Below are 24,755 nucleotides of genomic sequence, written 5' to 3' on the forward strand. Positions count from 1 at the left end.
CAGCCCGGCCATTATTCCACAGCTCTCCACCATGCTCTTCTGTACCACTCTGCTCTTACCAAGCTCTCGAAAGGGACTGGAAAGAGGAATTGCACCTGAAACTGCTCCCCCTTCTCTCCATGGAGAACTACACACTTCTTTGGGCTGACCCCATAATTTCTCCAAACCCACACTTACATGAAGCATGCAGGTTAGAATCAAGATCCTTTGTTCATGCACGACACCTCCCCACATTTGTCTGGCCATCTAATGTTATAGTCTCCTTTTTTTATGACCATTGAATTCATCCCTAGCTGTATAAATGCCTTCCTTTCAGCTGCATAATCAGAGACAAAGGAAAACTCTGCTTTGCACAGATTCCCAAAGAATAGGAACAAGTCTGAATCTGCTCAATGACTGGACTGCGCTCTAACAAGCTGTTCTATGCAATGCAAACAAATACCAGCAGTATCCAAGAGCTTCTGTGCAGAATAACCTTGGCACTGAAAAGACCTTAGAACAGCAAGCAGCAGACTGGCTGCATTTGCGTCAGAGACAACACACAGGAATGAAGTCGTTTCAGTTTATTCAAGCTCAATTTATCACTGTAATGGCAATCCTAAAAATTAAAGAGCTAGCTTTATAGCATTTCACATGTGATCAGTCAACAAAAATCAGGCTGTGTCTACATCTAAATGGACTTAGATTCACCAAGCCTGCATTATTATTAATTTTTAAAGGTTAATATTTAAACTCTCTCCTTTATGGGTACTGATATTTGCTTAATTCAGGATGTTTAATACTTTTACCAACACCTTTACTTGCATTTCTCAGGACCAGGTGATGCTGTTATGAATAATGAAAGGCCCAGCCTATGTTTTGATAGGTTTCTGACAGAGCTGGTTATGAATCCAAGAGAGATTACACCATTTGGAACACAAATGATAGGAAGCTTTCAGACTATTTTAGAGACTACATGTTAAAATTTAATGAACAACTTATTCTGATCCACTGTCATCCTTCCAAAAATAGCCTGGCCAGACAGGACGACCATCGTGAATGAGATATAAACACAAGGCCTTTGAGAGCTTGGGAATAACCTTAACGGCCAGAGATGGGAGCAAGGCTGGGGGGGGGCGGGGAACCAACAACCCAAAACAGCAACAAAGAAAGAATTAGAGAAGCATTATCTGTAGAAAAGCAGACAAAATGGTTGTTATTGCTCCTCTCCAACACTTCAAAAATTCCCCATCTCTACCTACTGAGCACCCCGGCTCTTAGCTACATTCCAGATGAAACCTCAAAGAAAACAGAAGAGACAGAGGAATAACTAAGCCTCAGCATTTCAGGTCCTTGCTTCCCAAGTCTCCTCACCTGCTCATTCCTTCACTATTTCCCCCAACTAATCTCGGAGAACTTGCCAGACGGGGAAAAAAGGCACAACAGTGATAAAGCTCAAAAAATATTTCTGAACAGCACTGAAGTTTCCATAAATCCTCCTCTTCTGACATAGCTTCATTGCTTGCCCATTACCAAATGCTGCATTTGTGTTAAAATACGTGCAGTGGTTATTTTTATATTCATGGATATCTTCCTGTGAAGAGGAAGCGGTTTCCCTAAATTCTGCAGTGTGCTTAGTGACTAAGCAACTTATCATACTCATCTCACGGCACTCCAGGATATTTGGATAGATTGCTTGAGACAAAGTGCTGAAGATTTTTCTTAAAAATCCATGCATAAATAAAATCAATTTATTACCAGAGGACAGACCGGATGCTTGCTGACTGGAAATGAGTCTGCCCTCTGCATTAACCACGTGGCAAAGAGAACAAATTCCTGCCCAGAACAGGAATATATCTCTAAGCCTCCTGGAACTCAAGCAATAGAATTTCTAAACAGCAAAACTATTGCAATACAATACACATCATATGGTTTTAAACATATGAATCACAAGCTCTGCTTTCTCAGCCAGCTGAGCCAGCCATTGTCTCCATGCTCGTCTATCTTTTTATGAGAACATTCTTCAGCTTTTGTAGCAACTGTAAGCATGTCACATTGGCCTCGCATTCAAGATAAGCATTACCACCAAGAGATTTAATACAATCTCTTGCTTCATGTTAACATCGCTTTGCTCTGCCTGCTCTGAATGATTTTGCTATGTAAAGTAATAAAGTGAGGATGGTGGGGTGGTTGGGGGACAAAGATGAGGGAAAGATGATTTTCCAAGCGCCTCGCCAGTATTCTTTGTTTCTCCATCTGGCTCTCTGCTCCTCGGCTGACTTGCTCATTAATGTTACTCATGGCTGGCGTGCTGCTGCAGGTGCAGCTCTCCGGGCCCATGACGCATCGCTGAGCACCCCCATCCCTCCCAGCAACTGGCAGTAGGGTTGCTACCTCCCAGTCTCAGAAAACCTGTACATGGAAGTGCTCCTCAGCGAGCCCTTCCCCTCCCCCAGGATTTTTTCCCCTGCATGTCTTGCCCTCTGCTATGATCTTGGGCTCCCCTCCACATGCACTCACTTTCTCATTTCCCCTGCCGAAAATGGTTCATGCCTAGCCACTATAATCCTATTTAGCTGATGACCTGCCTTGATCAGTTTACCACAGCTGGTTTCAGATCCTGAAGCAAAAGGAACACAGAAAGGGAAACAACACAGAACCACTCTCGGGTCTTCTGACATGCTTAAGTAGTGCTTTTGTTAATGTGACTGGATGCCTCAAAAATGATACTAAAAAGGCTTGCCAGTATTGTGGCTGCCTTTCCTCATCCAGCAGCTCCGTGCAGCACAAGGCATTTGCATACTGATTACAGACTCAATTGAAGGTGCTGCAGTGTGTCGTGGGAGTTTCAAATGGGGATGGTGCACTCCAGCCCCAGGCTGGGAGGCATATCTGACAGGCCTACATCTGAAATGAGTCAGGGACATTATCACCAGTAACAGCAAGACTGAAAAAAAACAAGGACAGACCAGATCCAAAAAGACCTTGTCCCTTTCCCACTCTCACTATCTGTTCTTGCCTGTTTGTCACTCCCTCATGTGTGTCCCCCCATCCCTCATTACCTACAAAGCCAAAATCAGGCCAGGAAGACATACAAGTCTGGGATATCTGATTTCAGCAGCCACTCCCTTCCAACTCGAAGGGCCAGAAATACTAACAGGAGATCAACTCCTCCTCCAGCAGTTTCCAGCACCAGCAGACTTTTCCATGCAGGATCACCTCGGCTTTGAGTGCATCTGGCAACTAACATTTATTCTGCTCTACCACAAAGAGGCCAATTCAAGCTTCACTGATGCTGAGGAGTGTTGGTCATGAGACATTTTCAGGTGCCATGATATGTCAAATAAATAGGACTTTTTAGAGTTATGTCGAGAACTGAGATTTTGTTTTCAAAGGTAAGCTATTGTTCTACATTGTAACAGCTGCTGAAGTCAAATCTACATGTCTTTTTGGAACTAACCTCCTTCAAAGTTCTGTGCAAGAGCACACAAAGTTATTCTTTCCATCCCATGCCACTTATGATCAGGCATCTCTCTACAGACAAAAACTACATCATGGCTGGTCTGAGAGAAAAGACTTATTTCAGGGTATACTGGGTAAACAAGCACATACTTCACATCATGTACTACCTTGTGAGTATCTGGTATATTTTCTTCTTCCACTCATTTCTAAAAGGCAGATCCCTTCATCTCTGCTGACATTTTACATATCATCCCATTGCGCTGCTATTTACATTATTCACAACACTTGTCCATCAGATAAACATCAAGAAGTTAGAAAGGGGAGAGGGAAAAACTCAAGCTACAAAGAGGATCTAATAGAGGGGTGCAGTTAGCGGGTGCTGAGGTATCAGAAGATAGCACACAAGGAAACACCAAACAGATTCATCAGCTGTGAAGAGAGCTGAAGACAGCCTGTGCTTCCAAAAACTACTTCACATGAGCAGTTGCTACAGGGCATACAGATAGGAGTGTCTACATGAGAATCTCACTCAACCAAAATGTGGTCCGTGCTGTTGAGATGGTCCGAGTGCCCCCAGCTGCAGTGAAGGGATGAGAATGGAGGGCAAAAAAGCTGGGGGAATCAAAATGACAGGGTAAAGGACAAGCACTTATTTACTAATACGCACGACTCATTCAGTTCAGACACTGCCCTCTGCTTAACAAGTAGCAATGGAATTTTTCCTGTGAGTACTGAAAGATGTATACAAACACATCAACCATCACCAGCTTCCCCATAAAAATATAAGGCCACCTCCACACTCACATATCTCCCCCTCCCTGCAGCATATGCAAAGGTTTCACTTACCTGTGGCCTGTGCTTCCAAGATAAAGGTACCAAAGATAACTAGCAGAAGAAATAACCCATGGCTAGTCAAGGCAAGAGACAATCCTGTGTTGCTCTTTGGTGCTACCATTCCATGGCACATCTTTTACCCACCAAAGATTCTTTTAAAAAAATTCCTGAAATATCTGGTTGGTCAGGAGCACCTCGGTCTACAAAAACAAAGACAAAGAAAGAAACAGTAAGTGTTGAGCCAAACACCTACAACATCTGGGGAGGGGAGGAAAAGGGGAAATTCAGAAACAAACACGAGCGACCTTTTGCATGTTCTAGCATTTAGGAATCTTACCAAGTATTCACAGTTCACAAGGTAACAGGAGTAGAAAAGGCAATCTTACACATAGGAAATACTAAAAGGAGCTGCATTATAGAGAGACCAGAACTTTTCACTCACCCTCTAATATTTCAGGTGTGAAGACTGCCTAGCTTACAATTAATTTCAGCTTTTCCTTTCAAGACAACCCCAGAGGATACAGCATCTGGAGAATCTGTTTCAAAATAACTTCAATAGACCCAGCCTTCCTACACCCCCACCACCTTTCAGATGGTCTCCAAGACACAGCAGACTGTACTAGACAGCTAGGATAAATAAATCAAATGCTTCTTCAGCCACCTGGAGAAGCACAGCAAACCTGACAGCCAGCCAGCAGGCAGGCAAACACACACTTATGAGGAAGAATGTAAAACAACTTGCAAACCTCAGGTATAATGTTCTGACAGTACAGAGCATAGCAATTAAAATTGCAGGATGTGACACTGTCATATGTGAGGACTGAGGGATTCAGCCATAGCCTATCAGGCACTGTCACAGCAAAAACAGACTCGTACACAAACACACAAAGTGCAGTTGGGAAATCAAGAAAGCACAAAGTTGAACCCCTATTTTTAATGAAGGAAAAAGACCCAGCAGAATACACATCCCACCAACCTAGTATGGTTTTAGCCTGCAAGACCTCCAATGGTAACTTTGGACCTGGATGAATAACAGTGTCATGCGTAACTCCAATGCTCATGAAAGAAAGTTGGGACTAAAAAAATCTGTGTGTACTAGTTTTACAAAGGAGGAAGGAGAAAACTGGGATAAAGACAACTGGGTGAGTGATGGAGTTTAAAAAAAAAAAACAAAACCAAAAAACACCAAACCACCCACCCCCCCAAAACCCAAAACAAACAAAAAACCCAAACAAAAAAAACCACATGGAGACACATTTCAACACTTCTATCATGCTATTCCTTACACAAACATCTAAAGCTCCCAGGGAAAAAAATTTGCAGAAATTAATGGTGGTTTGTTTTTTTTGGTTTTGGGTTGTTTTTTTTTTGTGTGGTTTTTTTTTGTTTGTTTTTTTTTTTTTTTTTTTTTTTTTTTTTTTACACTTGACCACAGGAATACTTTTAATTTTGAGGGAAATCCCATTCAGCCACAGCTTCTTCAGTTAAATGGATATTCATACTGAAGGGGGATTTTTTTTTTTTGGCCAAGTTTCCCATAGAAATTCAAAACTGCTGGATAATTCCAAACAAATTTGAGAGGTGCAGAGGTGGGTATCATACTCTTTTGTACCCTATGAGAACAGATGGGAGACCTGGGTTAGTACGCCTACTACTAGGGAAGGCAGTATGACTTTCAGATCCTTAAGTACTTCCAAGACAAAGTCAACAAGCCAGCCCTGACCAGAGAAACACATGGCTCAAACAGCCACAACTCACCTTTCCATTCTCAGGCAAACAAGAAGCTGCATTATGGGAAGGACTATGTAGATTTGTCATTAAACCTGGAAGTCATCCTAGTGAAAAGAGGGTTTCCTTAGTTCCATGTGACTACTTTGCTCATATTTACTTCATAAAAGAGCTATCTTTAAAATTTGGATCTTTCAAGTCAATTAGTCTCTATCAAAGAAGAATTCTTTGTCTGCATACACCCCTGCCTTGAAATGTCATTTCAAGATGACATTTAAACTGCCATGTGGCAAGTCTGGAGCTGATGCTACAATAAACTCTGTGTCTGCCCCTTTTGTTTCTTGCTTCCCTTGGAAAGGGAGGGAAAGAAGTGAAGCTATCCCACTCTACGCCTGTAGCACAGCCTATAGATTTCTCATGTCTTCCACAGACAAGGAGCCAATGCTTTGTTGGCCAAACTCCTACCATGCAGAAAGGAGTAAGGATGCTGCCACTCACCTACTAGAATTCCTTCAGCAACGATTAAACCACAGAATGAAAAAAAAATACTCCTCTGAAGAAAGCCAAGCCAGCTAGTCTGTACATCTGCCCCCTCCTCTCAAGTCAGATCTCCTGCATGGATTTTAAGTTCATATTCAATTGGAAGAGGCCAGCATCTGGCCTATACTCCAGGCCAACAGCTGGATGCTTTCTTCTAAGAGTCACTGCGCTACACTGAATTACAGCTCTGACAAAGCAACGCACCATCTTCAGCAAACGGCCCTTCTGATTAAATCGAGACAGGTCTGTCCTCCCCATTCCAATTTAATGAAGCCTCATTAGTATAACAAACTCTGCAAGTCTTGCCAAGGTATCTTTTAAAGGTGGCCTTCCCTGCCCTTGGAACAGTGCTTGCTGGGTGACATATCAGCGGCCAGAAGGAGAGGTAGGGAAGAGGGCATGCAATTATCACAGAATTTGCTGAGCCACCTGAGGTGTGCTACCTTGCCCCAGAGGCGTTTTCCTCTCAAAGACTGCACGTGGAAGCCAGCAGTCCAATTCTGGTCTCTGAACAACAACGAAGTTAGAGATACCTAAAACAAGAATGTCTTCTGAGGGACTCAATTATTGCTTATTCTCGATTCACTAATAGATTGCTCTAAAGCACAGCACTGTTTCTCTCCTTTCCTCTAAAGTCAGGCACGGTTTCTCGCTTCACTACCAGACTGCTCCAAAGCACAGCGCTGTTTCTCTCCTTCCTTCTAAAGTCAGGCATGGTTTCCCCACCTCTTTTCAGCTACCAAGTCACCTGAGCCCCAGGTTATCAGGGATCCTGTCTGTCAGAGACATGGGGCTGCCCCACAAGGAATGCCGTAAATTGCTGCTGCTACGCCTACAGTAACATCCCACTAAGCTGATTTAGTTTAGCGTGGGATTTGAAGGAGACACAAAGGCAGCAAAACCATTTAGTGGAAGACAGCATCGATAAACCCCTCGGAATTGTTGGGAGACAATGGGCACAGGTACTGCCTGCGAGGATCCTCCCTCGGGCTTCAGCCGAGTTACAAAACTTGTTCCCAGCCTTGACTTTTCCTTGGCAAAATTAGAAGATGAAAGAGATTCCGGCTAGATATGAAGGTATCCTTTCTTCCCAGAGGGGAGCTGGTGGTTGGGAAGCTATTTAGACGGACATGCTCTGAAAGTTGACTGTTGTTTTAGCACATTCCTTATACCTACAGCTCAGGGGGAAGCAGCTTTCATAACAACTCTTCAGGCCTCCACCTCCAGAAGTTAACTGGAGTGCATTGTAGAGCACACACATTTGTCAGAGACATACTCTCAGGGAGATAGCTTAACAATTCATGGGTTCACATGAATCAAAGCGATTCCCTGTTTACACACAGCATTAAGGAATGGGCTGGTTTCTTTAATGGATCCTAGGAAGAATGATGCAGAAGCAGACAGTAGCACGAGTATACAGAGTGAGGACACTTCAGACCTGTTTCACATGCTACAGCCTAGGCTGAAGGGTTATGGGAGGATTAAGTTTAAACAGAGATGTTTTCAAAGATAATATTTAGTATAGCCAGCAGTTCCCATACATACAGTAAGGAAGGGACAGGAGATTCTTCTCTGTTAACAGTACGTCAGTCAATAGAGGGTTTGGTGGGGTTTTTTTGCTTTTTAAAGTGCACTTTGAAAAACACCTACTAAATATGGATGAGAAAATAAACCATCCTCTACGGCCACAAAGTCAATAGCCACACACCCTCTCAGGGAATGCTATGAACAAGGAAAAAAGTACTCATTGCTCCCAGGTTACAGCCACCCCCGGCTCTTTCTTTTCTTGAAGTCTTGTCATCCAGCAACCTTCCCAGTGATGCTTCAGCATTAGTCCTCCTTGCTGCATGGCCAGCCCTGCTCGCACAACGAGCAGTGGTTCACTTCTACACGAACTCCCTAAAGCAGGCATCAGCTTCCATGCAGGCCAGACTTCCTGCTCACTCTTAAACCACAATCAGCCATTTTGAAAGACGACGCACTCGCATATGGCAGGAGCTTTTTCTAAGCTAAGCTGTTTGGGGACCTCTGCCATTTATCTTCTAGACCTTCAGAAGCTGCCAACTCATATCGCTTAATCCAAGATCCCTTCATAAGCATGTGTACATTTTCCCAGGATTATGATTAATTTTCTGATTTTTCTCCATTTCATCACAGCAGGACTCCTAGGTCCCCATGGAAAAGTGTTCTTTGGAAGGTCATATGCTCAGGACATGAAAGAGAACCAGAATCGGGTAGTTCTGGTGCACCAAGGGCATGGGATGTCAGGGGGGTGGACGGGACAGTCTGAGGCTCTCCAGTTGCTGAAGATGCCTGGCACAGCTATGTCCTGTGTCATCGTTGCTGGAAAACAGGTCTTCAACCTGGATTCTTCACAGTTTTAGGGAAGCATCCAGTATGTTTGGAATGCTACTGGCTTGCTTTTGAATACCATACTTGAAACTTGCCAAAAGAAAATTAGTTATCCTCATGAACATCAGAAATATCCATTTTATTCACATAGTTTCCCCCCCACAGAATAATACTCAGAAGTTGTTTGCTATCTCTTGAATGCACACAGCAAAGATCTTGGCAGTGGGATGAGTGATGGGTGTGCACAGCATACCTTTTGAAAGGCAAAGCACAAGGATTGTTCTTGCCTCGTGGTCACACTGCAGGTAGAACCTAATGTGAGCAGTGTGGTTCGGAAGGTTTAACCTTCACCTTTAGTTGCCGGTTTTGTTGTATCCTTATTTTGTCTGCTTTCAATGAGCAGTCAAGCTTTAAAACAAGACGTCATCCTCTTGGCTGCTTAATAAGAAAAATTACAGAAAAATCAAGTCCAAGTGCCAGCAGAGGAAAGAAATCCCTAATTCTACTTACTTTCTGTAGCTAAACCAGTTTAACTGAAAGCTTTTAGAAACAGAATTGTATTTTTAACATTTTGGGATAACTTCACAGTTCAATTAAACTGTTCACTTAAACTAGACACAAAGAAAAAACCAAAGCATTCAAAGTTACCTGCAGGCAGTTTAGAAAAATCTTAATCGTCTGACTTTTCAGCACAGCCAACTCTCAATTGTCCAGCATAATTGGAAAAGGTAGAAGAGGAAGAGTGGAAATAAGAAAAACCAAACAACCCATGTAACACACACACACCCCCCCACCACCACCTCCCCCCCCGCCCGACAGAGTAACCAGATAATTTAGAGTATGTGTGTTTGGTAGCTTTGTTTTACACCTTCATCTTTGAATTATAAAAAGGCAGATTTCTGCATAGCACAGACACAGCATAAAGCAGAGGGCTGAACTGCACATATCCCCTGCTACAGAAAGGAATCACTAGGGCAGACTGAGCTGCTTATTTGAGACACTGAAATCAGTGCACATCCTCCTGCAAACCAAGACCCGATTGCAACCTGTAGTGGGACCTGAATTGTTGGGTTTCCTTCCTCATTTCCCAACTGTGCCACAGGGTTTAGCCTATGACCTGCAAAGTCAGCCAAGTGAAGGGCTCCTGGATCCCTCAAGGAAAACCAGATCAAGCATATTTTCACTGCACACTTTAAAAGTCCATTGCTACACCATTGTCAGTCATAGTTCGCAGATTTGCATCTCCTACAGGCTAAACTGCCATCCTTTTGCATGGTATATTAACCATTTAAGAACCAACCAACCAGCCACACACTGGTCTTCTAAATAAATCTGTGCACTGCAGCAGTAAATTCCATCTTCCCAAGAAGGCATCAGAGTAGGCCTCCAAAAAACGTACTTCAGGTCAGGACGGACCGCATCAGACACCCAACCGCAGAGGATAAACTGTTAGCAAGGTACTCTGATACAGCAACACATAGTAACATTGTTTCACATCATAGCCTTTAAGCCATAAAATGTTTTCTGTTCAATTGACTTGCTTTCCCATTCTGTGACACAGTGAAGAGGACACCACAGCAGAGTTTGCTCTAGGACCTGGTTTTCATTCTTGCAAATACCACACTCATACTTTTAGAAACAGAGTCAGAGACAAATAGTTAGAAACAGTCTCAGTCTTGTGAGGATCATTCCCCATTTCCAAGTACTGTGGTTGTCATGCCAGGTCTGACAGTCACCAAAGATTTGAATTTTATGACTTAAAAAAATCATCCAATTTTCCTTGCCTTGGCAAGTCTGAGAGAAAGCCCCAGATATCATTAGCTCCCCAAGTTTTAAGAAGTTTCCTTGAAAGTCACAGAATTTTACTGGAAACTTTTTCTGTTTTACTTGGAAGGAGGAACATAAAGAGATCAAAATCCAATTGTCCTTCCAAATAAGGAAGGAGAAGCTAGTTACGGGCAAACTGTGAGCTTCCAGGCACCAGTAGGAAGGAAAAGCAGAGTTGTGGAGGGGCAGGGTGGAGAGTTAGACAGTTAATACACACAACTCCAACACATGGCAGATTTCTGTGCTATTACAAAAATGCTTATAACGATGGGGTCACGTCACCAGTGAATGAAGAGAAACCAGCTATTAAAAAAAAGTGCTGGATCTGCTTTAAGGTTTTGGGGTTTTTTTAAACATACTGGCATCTACGTAATCTATGGGAGAAAGTAGAGACTGGGGGATAGTGGAGAATACATCTCACATGCAATCTTTCTCAGGTTGTTTTGGGTTTTTTTAAATACATCTTTATTTGGAAAAGTATTCCCTTTGGAAACTATTGTTTCAGCATTTTTCCCCTGCCACACTGCATCAGAAAGGCTAAGTTTCATACTTTCAGCTTTAATCAGTACAACAGCACATTTACAGAGGACCATATGCACAAAATGTTCCAGAACGCTTTCCAAAAATAATAAGTCCTAAAAAAGAAAACTCAGAGTAAACTGAAATGGCTTCAGGGAAGGAGAATAAAGAAAAGCCATGCAAAGGCAGAACCTCTTGAAACCACATACAAGCTTGAAATGTTACTTTCATTAAGAACAGGGTTCTCGAAGCAGCACTGGATTGGTAAGGTCACTTGTATATCCAGGATGCTTTTCTTATTTATGCAGTTATGTTAATCTGTTTCACGGAATGCACCACAAGGCTCATGTACAGTAAATGCTTATTTTATACTCTCTCACTACTAGAATGTGCTTCTCCCCATCCTTACCACTTGTTGTGTTTTCATTTCAACTGGTGTGGCTAAAAGCATCAGTCTGCTATACACGCAGCTGCAATACCACCAGGCAGCACTGCCATTTGAAGAGGACATCCATTTGGGAAATCTTTTTCCTATCAAAGCCCTCTATGTATAAACTTCAGTGAACCAGTTTGACATTAAATAAGAAACTATACTAGAATATGGAGGCACTCTTACATTTATTTCTGAAAGCACAGCTGTGAGACACAACTCAAGTTTAGAATGATCAAGTTTCCCAGATATGAAAACATCCACTCACCCACTTCCAAGGGATGATGACAATTGCTGTGCAGTGCTTATTATTTGTATCACAGTTTATACAGAAAGTTCTCCACAACAGACATGTTGTAATACCAGAACCTTCCCAGCTAACAAATCCTTGATGTTTGGATGTCTGTCAGCACAAAGGTCTTTTCAAAGATAAACACACACACAAAAAAACTCTGAGAAACAAGACTGGCCCTTAAGTCCTCTGAAAACTTCATCTTCCAACAACCCAGTATCACTGACCAAACTAAGAAAGTTAAAATTCTACAGTTTCACAGTTTCAAATTCTGGTTCTGACTTTAAGACTGCATTTGAGATTCTAACACAGCAGACAACAGCTTCAATAGATCTCAGTAAGGTGGGGAAAAAAAAGCAGGCCTTCAAAAGATCTCAGCACCATGGCTCAGTTTTGTATCTATTAGCTCACTACTTCCCTTTACTTTTCTTTTTTAGTAGCAGCAAACTTAGATGTTTCCTGTTGCTTTTCCTATTTAGGATGCACTGTGCTAACATCACAGATGCACATGTATTGCCACAAACCCTCACTGTGGCAGAGGCTGATCACAGTGGCATTGGGCACATTTCACTCCACATAGCCCAGCCACACCACTCTTGCCAGCATACAACTGAAAAAGGAAAATTCAGGTTTTGCATTGCCATTCAAACCCATTGCAACTAAAACTGTAGGATGACTAGCACACCGCCTGCACACAGGCCTGCTCCTGTGAGGCCATGGTCAAGGGTGGCTGCAGAAGGTAGCCCAGGCAGGCTCCCCAGCTGGGCACCCTCACTGGCAGCAGGCACACCAGCATCCACCCCAATACTCAACCTGAGGCTTTCAGACTCTAGGCAAGGTACCATAAATTTATCTCAAAAATCAATACTCAAGGGCTGAGAGAAGAGGGGGGGGAAATAGGAGTCCTAACAGCTTCCTTTCTTTTAAATCACTCTCACAATTACCAGCTCACAGAGAGCACACAAGACCTCCACAGCCTTTTCTCTCTAACTGGCCTCCCTCAACAGGCTATGCTTAATTTGATTTTCTAACAAGGGATCAGCTGTAATTATATTCTGATTTGAGCAGCACAAGCTAGGAGCGTCAAGCCAGAGAGGCACTCCAAGAAGGATCGTTGCTCATTACATGTCATGAGGGGAAACACACACACCATGAGGAGGCCAAGTGCAATCCCCAGGACAGGTCCCTTTCTGATAGGGTAGCAAACCGGCTTCCTGAGACCCACAACCACCATTCAAAGGTTACGCATTAAAGATTTCCACCATTAACTTGGGGTGGTAGAGAAGCATGCCAGAAAGAAGAGTAGAGAAGTAAGAGTCCACAGAATAAAACCTGTCATAAATAAAACCTGTAAGTTGCATCTCAATAGAAGGTCAGTCTGAAGCTTCAACTTTGCCCTCACCTGACTCAGTGACATTTAGACTTTACAAAGCATGGCTATTAGTGGAAAAAAAATACTTCAAAAAAAAAATCTATTTGGACACTGTTTGCTGGAACTAGGACAGCCCAGAAGTGGGACCCAGGATGCTCTGACCTGCAGCAGGAGGGGGAGCACACCCACAGCCTCCTGCACCCATCCCACAGCACCCACCCTGCAAGTGTCACAGGGATTGCCATTCCTCAGCTCCCCGAAGAGGAGCCTCTGTGCAGCCGCTACCAAACAGAAACTCAAATAAAACATTAAGCAAAGGGTCTCAAGGCAGCTGAGGAGCACTGCCTGGTAGTAATAGTTCATTCAGCAGCTCTCAGCACCTTCTTTATACAGCGGCAATGGTTCCTCAGCCTTTACTGACCCTTAGTCTAGTCTGCCCCTTGTACATCAACACTGCTCCTTTGCAGAGCCAGCTGGGGTTGAGGCCTGTCCCTCCACCATCCGAGCACTTAGAGGCTGTTGCTGCTACCTTGGCTGAAGGATGACTCCTTGCTCCTGGTGACTAGACATCCCCATGCTGCTGCTCCCATGCCCACTTCACAGCTAATTGTCCCCTCCACACTGCTGATGCAACTTTCAGGAGCTTGTTGTGCAAACTGGGTCCTTGCACTGGCACAGCTCTGGGACCAGTGGAAGCAGCAGCCGGGGAGAGGTAAGAAACTCCCACCCCAGCTTTGCTGCCAAAGCCTGTAGTGTGTGGAACCACTCTCTGACTTAAGCAAGCAGACTGTACAACATGCTGGGCCAAGTAATTGCACAGGCTTCTTGCTCCTAACACCAGCTCCATTTTCAATCCACATTGAAGTGTGGCAGAAATAATCTACTATGCATAAAGACACTCCAGATCTAAACCTTCCCCCTAAATCAGGGCTCCAAGCATCCTGGTTTCCATGCAGATTAAAAGCCAGAAAGCTGGGTGACAGTGCTCCACGATAGCCAAAGGCAACACAGGCTTGCCTAGTTAGAGGAAGTCAAATGAAATCGAAGCTGAAAGAGGGGAAAGAGTTGTACAAAGCAGGACAGCAAGAGTCAGCAACTTGCTCTGGCAATAAATCTTACAGTTCTGTGCAACAGTGAGAAAGGCTACAAAGTGCTCCTGCACACAGGCAAGAATCGCACACGTGCCAATGCTAGGTCAGAAGGAGATACATCCAGAAGTTAGAGGACACAGGTTATTTCACCTTCTGCCTCACACCTTGGCTTTTTCACTAGACCACCCAGGACTGCAAAAGCACACCTAGGCTTTGTCCAGTCTGCCTCAAAACTCCAGGGAAAACCCTCCCAAAGATCAGATTCCCTCCCGATACTCACATGGACAAAGACAAACCTTGGATAAAGCCACAGGCAATGCCTCTTTACCACTGGGACCAGAAGCTAGAGGTGAAGCATCCTGCCATTGACCTGGGCAGTTGCCTCCCTGTAAGCAATACATACTGCCTGCTGTCCCTCAGCCAAGCACACTGCTCCTGGGTGCTGTCTCCCTCCTGGCTCTAGTCACAGTCCTCCACCCTCTGAATGGGCCAACTACCAGGCAAGCATCCATGAAACACAAGCAAGAAGAGAAGAGAGTATAGTCTCTTCATTGGATTTCTGTGTTTTGTTACTTCTCCAGCATGCTTATATTCAAATGTCAACAGGCTGGGCACATGAGCATAAAGGATACCACACATGCTGCCCCAGAAACCTCTTCCCCACACTCCTCTTGCGCACACAGAGCTGAGAAGTGGAAGATCCTTCCCCATTCCCCCTAAAAAGGGCATTTTAGAGCAGGCACATTTAACTCTTCACTATCTGCAGGGTAGGAAACAACTCTGTCAAGCCACTAGCAGCTAAGTGAATAGTAGTACATCCACATGGGAAACAGGTCATACTGCTTTCCTTGAGGTTTTGATGTGTCTCCAAGCACCCTGCGTGAGTACACTCAAGCCATCAAACTATTTGTCAAGAAAAAACATTCTAGCACAGAATTCTCAGTGACCTCTACTCAGCCTTGCAGGAAAAGTACAGCAACTCCAGCTTCAACTGCCTTTAAAGGAAGACTGATTTTCCACCCCCTCACCCCCGACATTTTGCAAATAAATATGAAGGTCCTGCCACAGCCAGTAATCCTCAAGCAATTTCCTGTCTCTGCAGACAAGGTTCCCTCAGAGTGAATTGATTAAATAAAGGTTATTAGAATTAGTATAAAGCAAGCTAGTTTAAAAGTCATCCTCTTCATGTTTTTACCTGTAACATTGTGCTCCAAGCAGCAGCACAAAGAGATCAGCTACAAGAGCTTATAGGATAGCGAAATTAATATGCAAAACCCACCAAACTGCAAGATGAAGATTTAAAATGACTTTCAACAGCAGAGGATTTTCATGTTTGTTTAATCTATTTTCAAGTGAGTTTCTCAAAGGGAATTCACCCAATCCCTTTATTACTGTACTCTTAAGATTAAATTTGTTTTCCCTATTTTGTCAATCTGACATGCAATTTAGTCTTTCAAGAGTCAGCAGTCATCCTCACCAAAACTGTTCCCCTTTTGCCTTCGCAGTCTAAGACTTTGCTGCAAAACAACAGGCTAAATCCATTCGCTCCATCTTTCAGCGTTAACAAACCAATTTCCTTTTCCTCTACGGCCAAACATTTTAAATAAAAACCATACAGAGACACAAGTGTTAGTTCCTACAAATGCTACATGTGTGGGGAGGGAAACAAATAGCCTGACATCAATATCAGAAACTTGCTCAACAATTCTCTGGCATCTCTTGAACAGACAGTAGGAAGCAACAGTAAAGTAATAGCACAGGAGCAACAGTTCAAAAGAAACAGAGCAACCACTTAAATTACGGCATGCTTTACAAATAAGAGAGCCTGTACCTTGCAGAAAGGTCTACTCATCAACAGATTGGCAACTGTCTTATATGCACAGATTAACTGAGCTTCTCATTCTTATTCACAAGAAAAAAATACATTATGCAGAGTTTCCAGAAAGGGTCCCTGCATAGGAACTGACAAAGAATTTTTTTTTTTAAGCTAACCTCACTTCTCTTCACTAAATGCAGAGAGAAACAATGGGGGGGAGGGGGGGGGGCCAGAAACCACAACCAAACAGATGTCATCTGTAGCTCCACCTATAAAGTTCAGGGAAAGATTGTATTGTGAGCGTCATGTACAGCAGCAGTATCCAGAGGAGTTGGTGGTCTGTCATTTGCAACTGTCCGGGCTTCCGTCAGCATCTTTTAAAAGGCCACTTAGAAGCTTCATTTTGTGAAAAGGCTAGCCTCTGCCTGCTTTTATACACATTCTAGCTCACCTAAAACTGCTTTTCTGGTTGAGCTGAACACGACATGTAACAGATGTAAGCAGCAGTTGGCTCTGGACAACAAACTATCTTCTTTGTCTCCCTTTGCGCTTCAGGATCTACTCTCCTCATGAAGCAGAGTCACTGTTTCACATGCAGAGGGAAGTGGGGCGAGGACAAAGAGAAGCCTGCATTGTGGAAAATAAATAGCTCCATTAAGGCTCCGCAGGATGCTATAAGGCACATTTTGAGGAAACCACCCTCCTTACAGCATACTACAGAGCACAACAGCTATCAGAAGCCCTTTCTCCAACAGCCACATCCCCTTCCCTGGCCTCTAGCAACAGTCCCACAGCCTCCACCTCCCTCTCCAGCCTCCCCACCACCTCCAAACTGCACTCCTCAGAGGCGCTTCAGTATAGCTGCTGGGAATCACTGCAAAGGCTGCTTCACACCACCCCTGCAAATGGGAAGAAATCCCAGTGAAACGCTATTACCAGCTCTTTTCAAAGGTAGGACCACCTGCTGGTGAGGACAGAGCCCGGCAACTTACTTCTGATAGACCAAGGTTAAGTTTCATCTTCTCTGCCAAGCACAGCCATGCTTTATTTACATCAAAGGCACTGATAGTCTTCACAAGTTCCTTGCAAACAAACCAAATCTGAAAGAGCTAATTATATTTATGCTATGTTTGCTAGGAAACAGGTGTAATAGGGCAGGAGTTTCAGTTCTTTGAAGAAGCATTCCCATTCAGAAATCTTTATTTCTGACCAAAGAAAGCTGTCGGGTTTTTTCACTAGACCAACGGCAAGTTTCAATCTCAGAACTCTGCATCACATGACATAGAAAGTTACTCTTCTCAAGAGGCAAAGGCCCTCAGGAGGGAGGCCTCTGTAGAATTGAAGGGTACACCCTCAACACCACCATCATCAAGGGAACACTAAACTATTCCTTGCAAACACTACAGATACTTCCACCTGCAAGGAGAAAAGCAGAGCAGGTGATGGTCTGCAGTGTCAGCAGTTACAAGATGCCCAACCTGAAATTTTTGCTTTCTTTCTTTTCTGGGGAAATAAGCTTGACCATCAGACTTCCTAACCACAGGAAGGACTTCTGATCTGATCAGAATGAAGAAATACAGAAAGAGGAAAGAACCAGCCTTGTGAGGGCCATGTCATTTCAGAGCACGGTAATGCTCGATGCCCACTGCACATTCCTGAGAGCAGGCTATAGAGCTTATGTACAAACCAATCATCAACAGATGATGATATTTAGAGGGATCCCAGTTCACTTCAAGTGTTGACACAGGCCTACACACAAAATGCAAAAGGTTTGAGACTGGTGAATTAAGACCTATGCTAGTAATGTGACAGACATTGCAACAAAAGAAAGATGCACAACGTACAATGAGACTCTCAGACTTTGCAGAAGCCTAAAAAAAGCTGAGGAGGAGACTGGAACAGGCATGTTACTGCCTTAATATCATCAATATTGGGAGGGTCCAGTTCATGGAATTAGCCAATGTTAAGTGCTGGAATTATTTTTTTGGATATTAAGATGATTAACCCAAGGTCTGCAAAACACCTTCATTTCAAGAGGCAAAAAGGAATCCTCTGCTTCTTTAGACAAGAAATGCTTAAATCCCCATTTCCTAGAGAGAACTTTTTCCTCCACTATTATATGCCAGGAGAAAAATTTTGAGGGAAAAAGGGTATCAGGGGAATGAACCAGTCTTGAAGAACTTCAGAGAAGTGATTAACATAATCAATGCTTCTTTTTAAAACCACACCTGAACTGCGGGCTGCTTTGTATAGGTGACTTGCATAATAAATCATTTACCAACAGTCAAACCAGAGCTCTAGAAGCCTTCTGGAAGGGTTTCGGCTTACCATCAGCTGGGTAATACAATTATGTTGACTTGAGAAATGTCAGGCCTATCCCCAGCAACACTTGGCTTATTCTCCTTACCTACAAGTAGCCAGTAGACTTTAGGCAAGCCTGTTATTTCACTAGAAGCAAGTTGGAGAAGACTAGTCTTTAAATAGCATAAATGTGGGCAATAAAGGCTGCCGCTACCACAGGTCTATCTAGTCTGTTTTCTTATGTTTGAATGCTGAGACACATTTTCTGAAATAAATGACAGCCACGTGCTTCCTTACAGCAAGCTCTCCTGTGCCTTACATGGAAAACATTTCTTGTAAGACACACAGGAAGAAAAGTTTAGATCAGATTTCAGTTGTGCGATCTTTTCACGCTGCGCAATAAAAAGCCCACTGATCTCACGCTGCTTCTTCTTCCACTGCATACACCTCCCTCATCCCCTCAACCAATGAAAGCCTCTTGACTGAACCGTCATTTCTTATCCCCTTCTCTTTAGCACATGCTTTTTAACATCCTTTTTCATACATAACAGCTAGTTGTTGTGACTCACTATGGAAGTCACTGCAACGAAAGAGATGCAGACAGGAAGCCTGGGGCACATGCCAAATGATAAACTTTTGCTTCAGACAGGTATGGGACTAGGCCAAAAAAAAAAAAAAAAGCTCTTCACAAGCACTTCTTGCCTTATTAGCATTTGCAGGGCAAAGGGAGGCAGAAATCAGAGCCTAGGAATCAGACCACACTGTGCTAGGTGCTGTATAAACACACAACAAAAAAGACCACTGCTACAAAGATATCATGAGCTACCATCACATGGAGAGAAACCACCTCTACTCTGAACCACAACTGGTTCCCTGTGATCTTACTCTCACAGCAGGTTCTTGCTATATAACACCCAGAGAAATCCAGAGCTATTTGGTCTACTGCAAACATGCAATAAAATCTGCACCACACCTGTTCTTAATGCTTTCTTTGTTCATTACAGTGGATACAGAAGACTGAAAAGGAAATTAAAAGGTCACTCAGATACATAAGCTATTTCTGTCCCAGAACATGCCAATAATTTGGCTCAGAAGCAAGAATCAAAGAGCAAGACTACTTGGAAACAGGCTTCCCTCAAATTCTTATCAGTAAATATTTAACTCCCTTTTTATTTTTGTAGCTACAGTCACTGACATGAGCTTGATACTTATTAATTTATAAAACCACATTTATGAAAGGAGTAAAGACTAAGACTTTCCTTGCCAATGGCTCTTCCCCTCCAGTTCCCAGCTCTTTCCCCTCATCTTCAAGTCTTAACACAGCTTCACCTCTGCTTTCATTTCTCTTTCGTTCCTTCTTAAGATTACTACCACACCTCCTGACCCTCTCTGCACACATTCCAGTTCACGCTTCGCACGCAAGAGTGAGCCTTCCCTCTCCCACAGTTCCTTGTGCTATTTCTTCAGCTGAACTCATTAACAATGTCTCCAGGACTTCCCATAACTGAAAAAAATCGCCCCTGGGCATATACGAATGAGTTTGTAAGGTTTTGAGGGCAGTTACTTTGTGCATTTTGCAAAGGCCCTGTGTGGCTGCAGCATTAGCAACCTAGTGAGACTTGTGCAGGCACACCACCCCCTCTCAAGGGCTGAGCTGTACTCTCACTTTTTGGAGCTCAGTGCAGAGATGAGCTGCATACTGGTAATGGAGGCTACCTTCCTTCATGCAAGGGGTTATCACCACTCTACAGATACCGGCATCAGGCTTCCCTAAACAACCACAACTGGGAACACAGGAATCTCCTGCTCCAGGGAAAAAGGAGCAAACTGGCTCCTCTCCCATGCCAGATGTACTTTTCTGAAAGCATGCAGGTTGTGTGGTGGGGGTTTTGGTCTGGGTTTTGGGGGGATGGGAGTGAGGGCTGTTTTTTGGATTTATTTTTTTTAACTGTTCCCCAGTTTAGTCATGCCTCCTTAAGAGACAGAACCTACGCACAAGCGTACACCCCCTCCTTGGCTGAGATCAAGAGCTGCTGCTGAATGTAGCTTTCAAAGCTTGACACTAAGCCAAAGCATGCCTGCAGCACGGACAACGGGGTGCCGCAATGGCTGTGGAGAGTAAACTACTGAGAGCAGTGGGACAGGGAACACAGGTTCACCACATAACATCTCCAGTCATCTCGAACACTGATCTTGTCCATCAGAGGTTAAGCTTCTTTTTTTTTTTCCCCCCTCTTTTTTGTTTATATGGGTGTACATTCTGGCAGTACCTCGAAGACTGTGGTAACTTCTGTAATACAAACAGGATCATTAAGAAGAGATCTGTCTCTTCTTGGTGTCTTAGCATTTATCCGGCCTTTCCTTGCATTTTACCACCCCCAGTGCAGCTGTTCCTCTTCCGATTAAGGACAAAGATGAAATCGCTGCCTCCTTGCACCCTTGTAACTGGCCCCAGTGGGATTCTCAGGGAACCTGAGCCTGCTCCCAAACACAGCTATCAGCAGGTTTCACTCCTGTGGTTTTGTCTTCTACTAAGAGCAGCACTAAAATTTTAGAGCAATCTATCATAACTGAATAACTCTACCATTAATCCCAACATCCTCAAACACACCCTTCCTCCCTCAGACAAACAGTCCCCTAGGTTTCAGTCTCCTACACGAGCAGATGCTTAAAACAGCATGGCCCATTGACTGTCTCTGCCAAGGGGCCACACTAAGTTTGGAACTACCTGCAAGTTACAGTATTTTGCAGTTAAAGCTGCCTGCAAGACCACTTTGTCTCACTGAACGTAGCAACTACAAGCCCTCACATGCTAAGCAGCACTGTACAAACACACCATCACAGGTGACTTACAGCCCAAATAGAAAACAGCCAGCCCAAGAGCACACAGACACAAGTCTTCCAGAAAGGACTAGTGGTTTCTGAGCACAGACAGGAAGGGCAGTTCTGTACCACAGCTTTCTTTGGTGCATGCTCTGAGGCAAACCCCTCGGGCCCTGAGATAATCACCTCCCCACCTCTGCTTCCTTCACCAGAAAGACAGAATCCCTCCTCTAGAGGCTCATGCTTTCCCCAAAGGGGAATCGACCCATGCCACTGACATAAGCCTTCCAAAGCAAAGCAAGAGACAACACATCAACAGACTGGTCACAAGACCTGTGCTAGTGCCTCTTCTCAGTATCACATTAACCAGTGAGCACAAACACCCACACTTTGAACTGTTCCACAGTCATTTATATATGCAGAAAGTTGGTATCTGCATTCTCTCAAAAAGGAAAGACAAAACTAATATTTGTTTCACCTCAAGCAATCCCATCACCATATACTTCACTGAACTATGGAAAAGTTTTTCTTGTTAAACCATGGCAGCTTCCTTGATATTAACAGCAAATCCTCCTCCCCATTCCAGAAATGTACCACCACATTCTTCTTTGTTTGACACCCTTCTTCGTAAATACGTCAATACTGACACACACTTATCTTTACACAGAAGACTAGCAGGCAGGGTCCCTGGACAGGGGAAAGAAAGAAATTTTGACCACAGCTAGATTTACAGGGAATGGGGAAGGAGCTGTCTTCATCTATGCCCAGACAAGAAGCCCGCAGAAGGGCTCAGTTCATAACCCTGCCTGTTCCAGCTACATGTGCGATAGAGTACACGCAGGTCAGCGTGGCAGCGCAGGCTCAGCCAGCCTCTGACACTGCCTTAGGGCAACAGATCACCCCTGGCAAAGCAATGTGCCCCTTCCCACACGAGGATTCCTAAGAATACATGAAATGAGATTTATTAAGAGCTGAGTCATTCTCACCAGCAAGGACTGAAGTTTCTCTTAGTGTTGTGTCAAGTGCTTCATACCCCATGCAAACAAAGATACAGAGAACAACTGTTTGCGGGTGCAATCCTCCAGTTCCTGCATCCAGACTGTGTGATGCCATGGTCTATCTGGCACTCATAGATGTTTGTCTGCTGCAGTCCACCACCATATGCCTACTCTCCCTTACTAAACTGGAACAGCAGCTCATGAGTACACAAGAGGACAACAACTACACTGGCAGGGAGAATATAGAAAACAACCACTTACATGCAAAAATATCCCCATTCTCTCACTAAAACAACGCTGCTCTGGGATACAAAGTCATGCAGATTGCAGAGAAATTGCATTCAAAACCAAACCACCACAAAGAAGGTGGGGTGGAACATTCTGTTTTATGTTGAAGAACAAAGTGCAGAGGCCACAAGTAACAACGAAACAGAAGGAGAAACGATTCAGCTGAGCATACTGACCCAGAACACAGGGTTCAGTTACAACCTATACACACACACATCAGATCCACAACCCAAGCAACATTTCATGCGGCCTCCACCTTATTTGTAAATGCACATTTAGAAATTCAGGGCAATAACCCGATACACTGGAGCTGAACACTATTACAGCCCATTGCAGACAGAATAGAAAGAAAACAAAGAATGTGTGTAACAAAGCAAAACACAGCAAGAGAGGAACATCTGCTACTTTTACCAGGAATACCACATGGTCAGCATCTGAGGTACGGAGAACGAGTTAATTCATATTTAAAAGCAAAAGTAATAGGTCACTCCTTCCAAGACAAGAGGGAAAAATGCCTGTTCCCCTTCCCCTGTTCCAGTCCCATCATCCTCAGCCCAGATTTGGCTTTCTGAAGAACTGGTGCCGCCAGTATTCTGGCCCGGACAGTCAAGCTCAGAGCACTTTTCATGACAGGACACCAGAATGAGGAGGATGAGAACACTCCTGTAGGAGTTTTGCTTAGCCCTAACACCAGCCTGGTTTATCCACAGCCCAGTCAGAGCTGCAACACTGAAAGACCAGTTTTGTCACTAACAGATGACAGTAACGCTCTGGAGCTGTGAGGCATTTGGCAGCAGTAAGCATGGTTAGCACAGTAAATCTCAACCACTATTGTGAAGCCATCTTCAATTCCTGAAAGCACTGCCCAGAACTGCAACCAACACATTTGGTTCAGAGCACCCAAGAACACGTCTGTCTTCAACAAATGTGAGGCCAGACACATGGCAGCAATGCTTTCTAATATCTTGCAGAACACAGGCACACTGGCTGAGAAAGCTACTTCAGCAGTGGTACCCCACATAGGGGTCTGCCATGCAGCCAAGTTATAAGGCAAGAGGGACAATCTTAATGCATCCTCATTATCTCTTAAAAAACAGATCAATAAGGTCTTTTTCTATTTGAGCATCTGTTAGTGGGTATCATTTAGTTGTGAAAGTCTTGTGCAAGGAGATAAGACCCCTGGTACTAGCAAAGTCCCTCAACAGCTGTCAAGATATAGCACACAAGTTAATTCACCTATTCTAAGAGTCCCTCAGTCCCAACAAGGTCTTGCCATGTTTGCTGGTTCTTCATTCTTCCCAAACCTGAATCCACACTTGCTCTCTGAAATTCAAGTATTCACTTTGTCAACTGAGTTTTCATTGCAAGAGATGGATAGCAAAAAGGATTAGAAGGATTTTGCAGCAGTGCTGAGCAGCCTAAGCCACAAAGAGAGCACAGTATAAAAGCCTACTCTGACAATCAAGTGCCAGGAGTAAATAAAATGGAAAATGACAGGCCAGATTAACTAGTGCCAGCATTACTTCCCAGATCCATCCAGGTCACAACATGTCCCAGTCTCCCCCCCCATCCCTTTAAAACACTCCAGTCTGAGTCCAGGTATATTATTGCCCTGACCCACACATCTCACTTTGTATTCGCTCTCTGCCCGTGGAAGGGAATTCAGGCAAGAAACCCAGAGACGAACACTCCTACACGCAGAGCAATCCACAAGTGTCTCCAGCAGAGCCAAGCATTTGCTTACAGGAAGACAAAAAGGCAGTCTCCCAGGTACCTGGTGTATAGCTCTCATGCGGACTTCAAGTCCACTGCTCAGACAGCAAGGCTTTTTCAGCCTCCTCACAAGCAGTAAGGGGAAAAGCAATGCAGCACAGAAGAGACACAGACAGTAACTGTCTGGTTAACAGCCTCAAAGCCAGAAAGTGCCAGAGGGGAAAAAGCGATGCAATATCTGAATTTTAGCTATTGCCAGGCTAAGTATTTACTAAGAGAGGGGGCTAGCAGTCTTATCTTAGGACCAGGAACTTCATCTTTATGCTTATAAAAGCCAGCTTTTGATGATAAGTTTGTAGAACGAAGTGTCATTTTCTTCCATGTTTTGCC

At 43.9% G+C, this 24,755-nt stretch overlaps 1 protein-coding gene across 3 annotated transcripts in view; it reads right to left on the bottom strand.

Annotated features, from left to right (window-relative positions):
* SUSD6 (sushi domain containing 6) overlaps positions 1-24,755 on the bottom strand; it is an 89,188-nt gene that overhangs the window by 47,347 nt on the left and 17,086 nt on the right. For all 3 annotated transcript variants that reach the window (XM_050896948.1, XM_050896946.1, XM_050896947.1), the window contains one exon: positions 4,288-4,475. In XM_050896948.1, the coding sequence (XP_050752905.1) occupies positions 4,288-4,408 (121 nt within the window). In that variant the 5' untranslated portion in view covers positions 4,409-4,475. The remainder of the gene's footprint in view (positions 1-4,287; positions 4,476-24,755) is intronic.

This window comes from Gymnogyps californianus, chromosome 5 (genome assembly GCF_018139145.2).
Source record: "Gymnogyps californianus isolate 813 chromosome 5, ASM1813914v2, whole genome shotgun sequence".
In the NCBI taxonomy this organism is placed as follows: domain Eukaryota; kingdom Metazoa; phylum Chordata; class Aves; order Accipitriformes; family Cathartidae; genus Gymnogyps; species Gymnogyps californianus.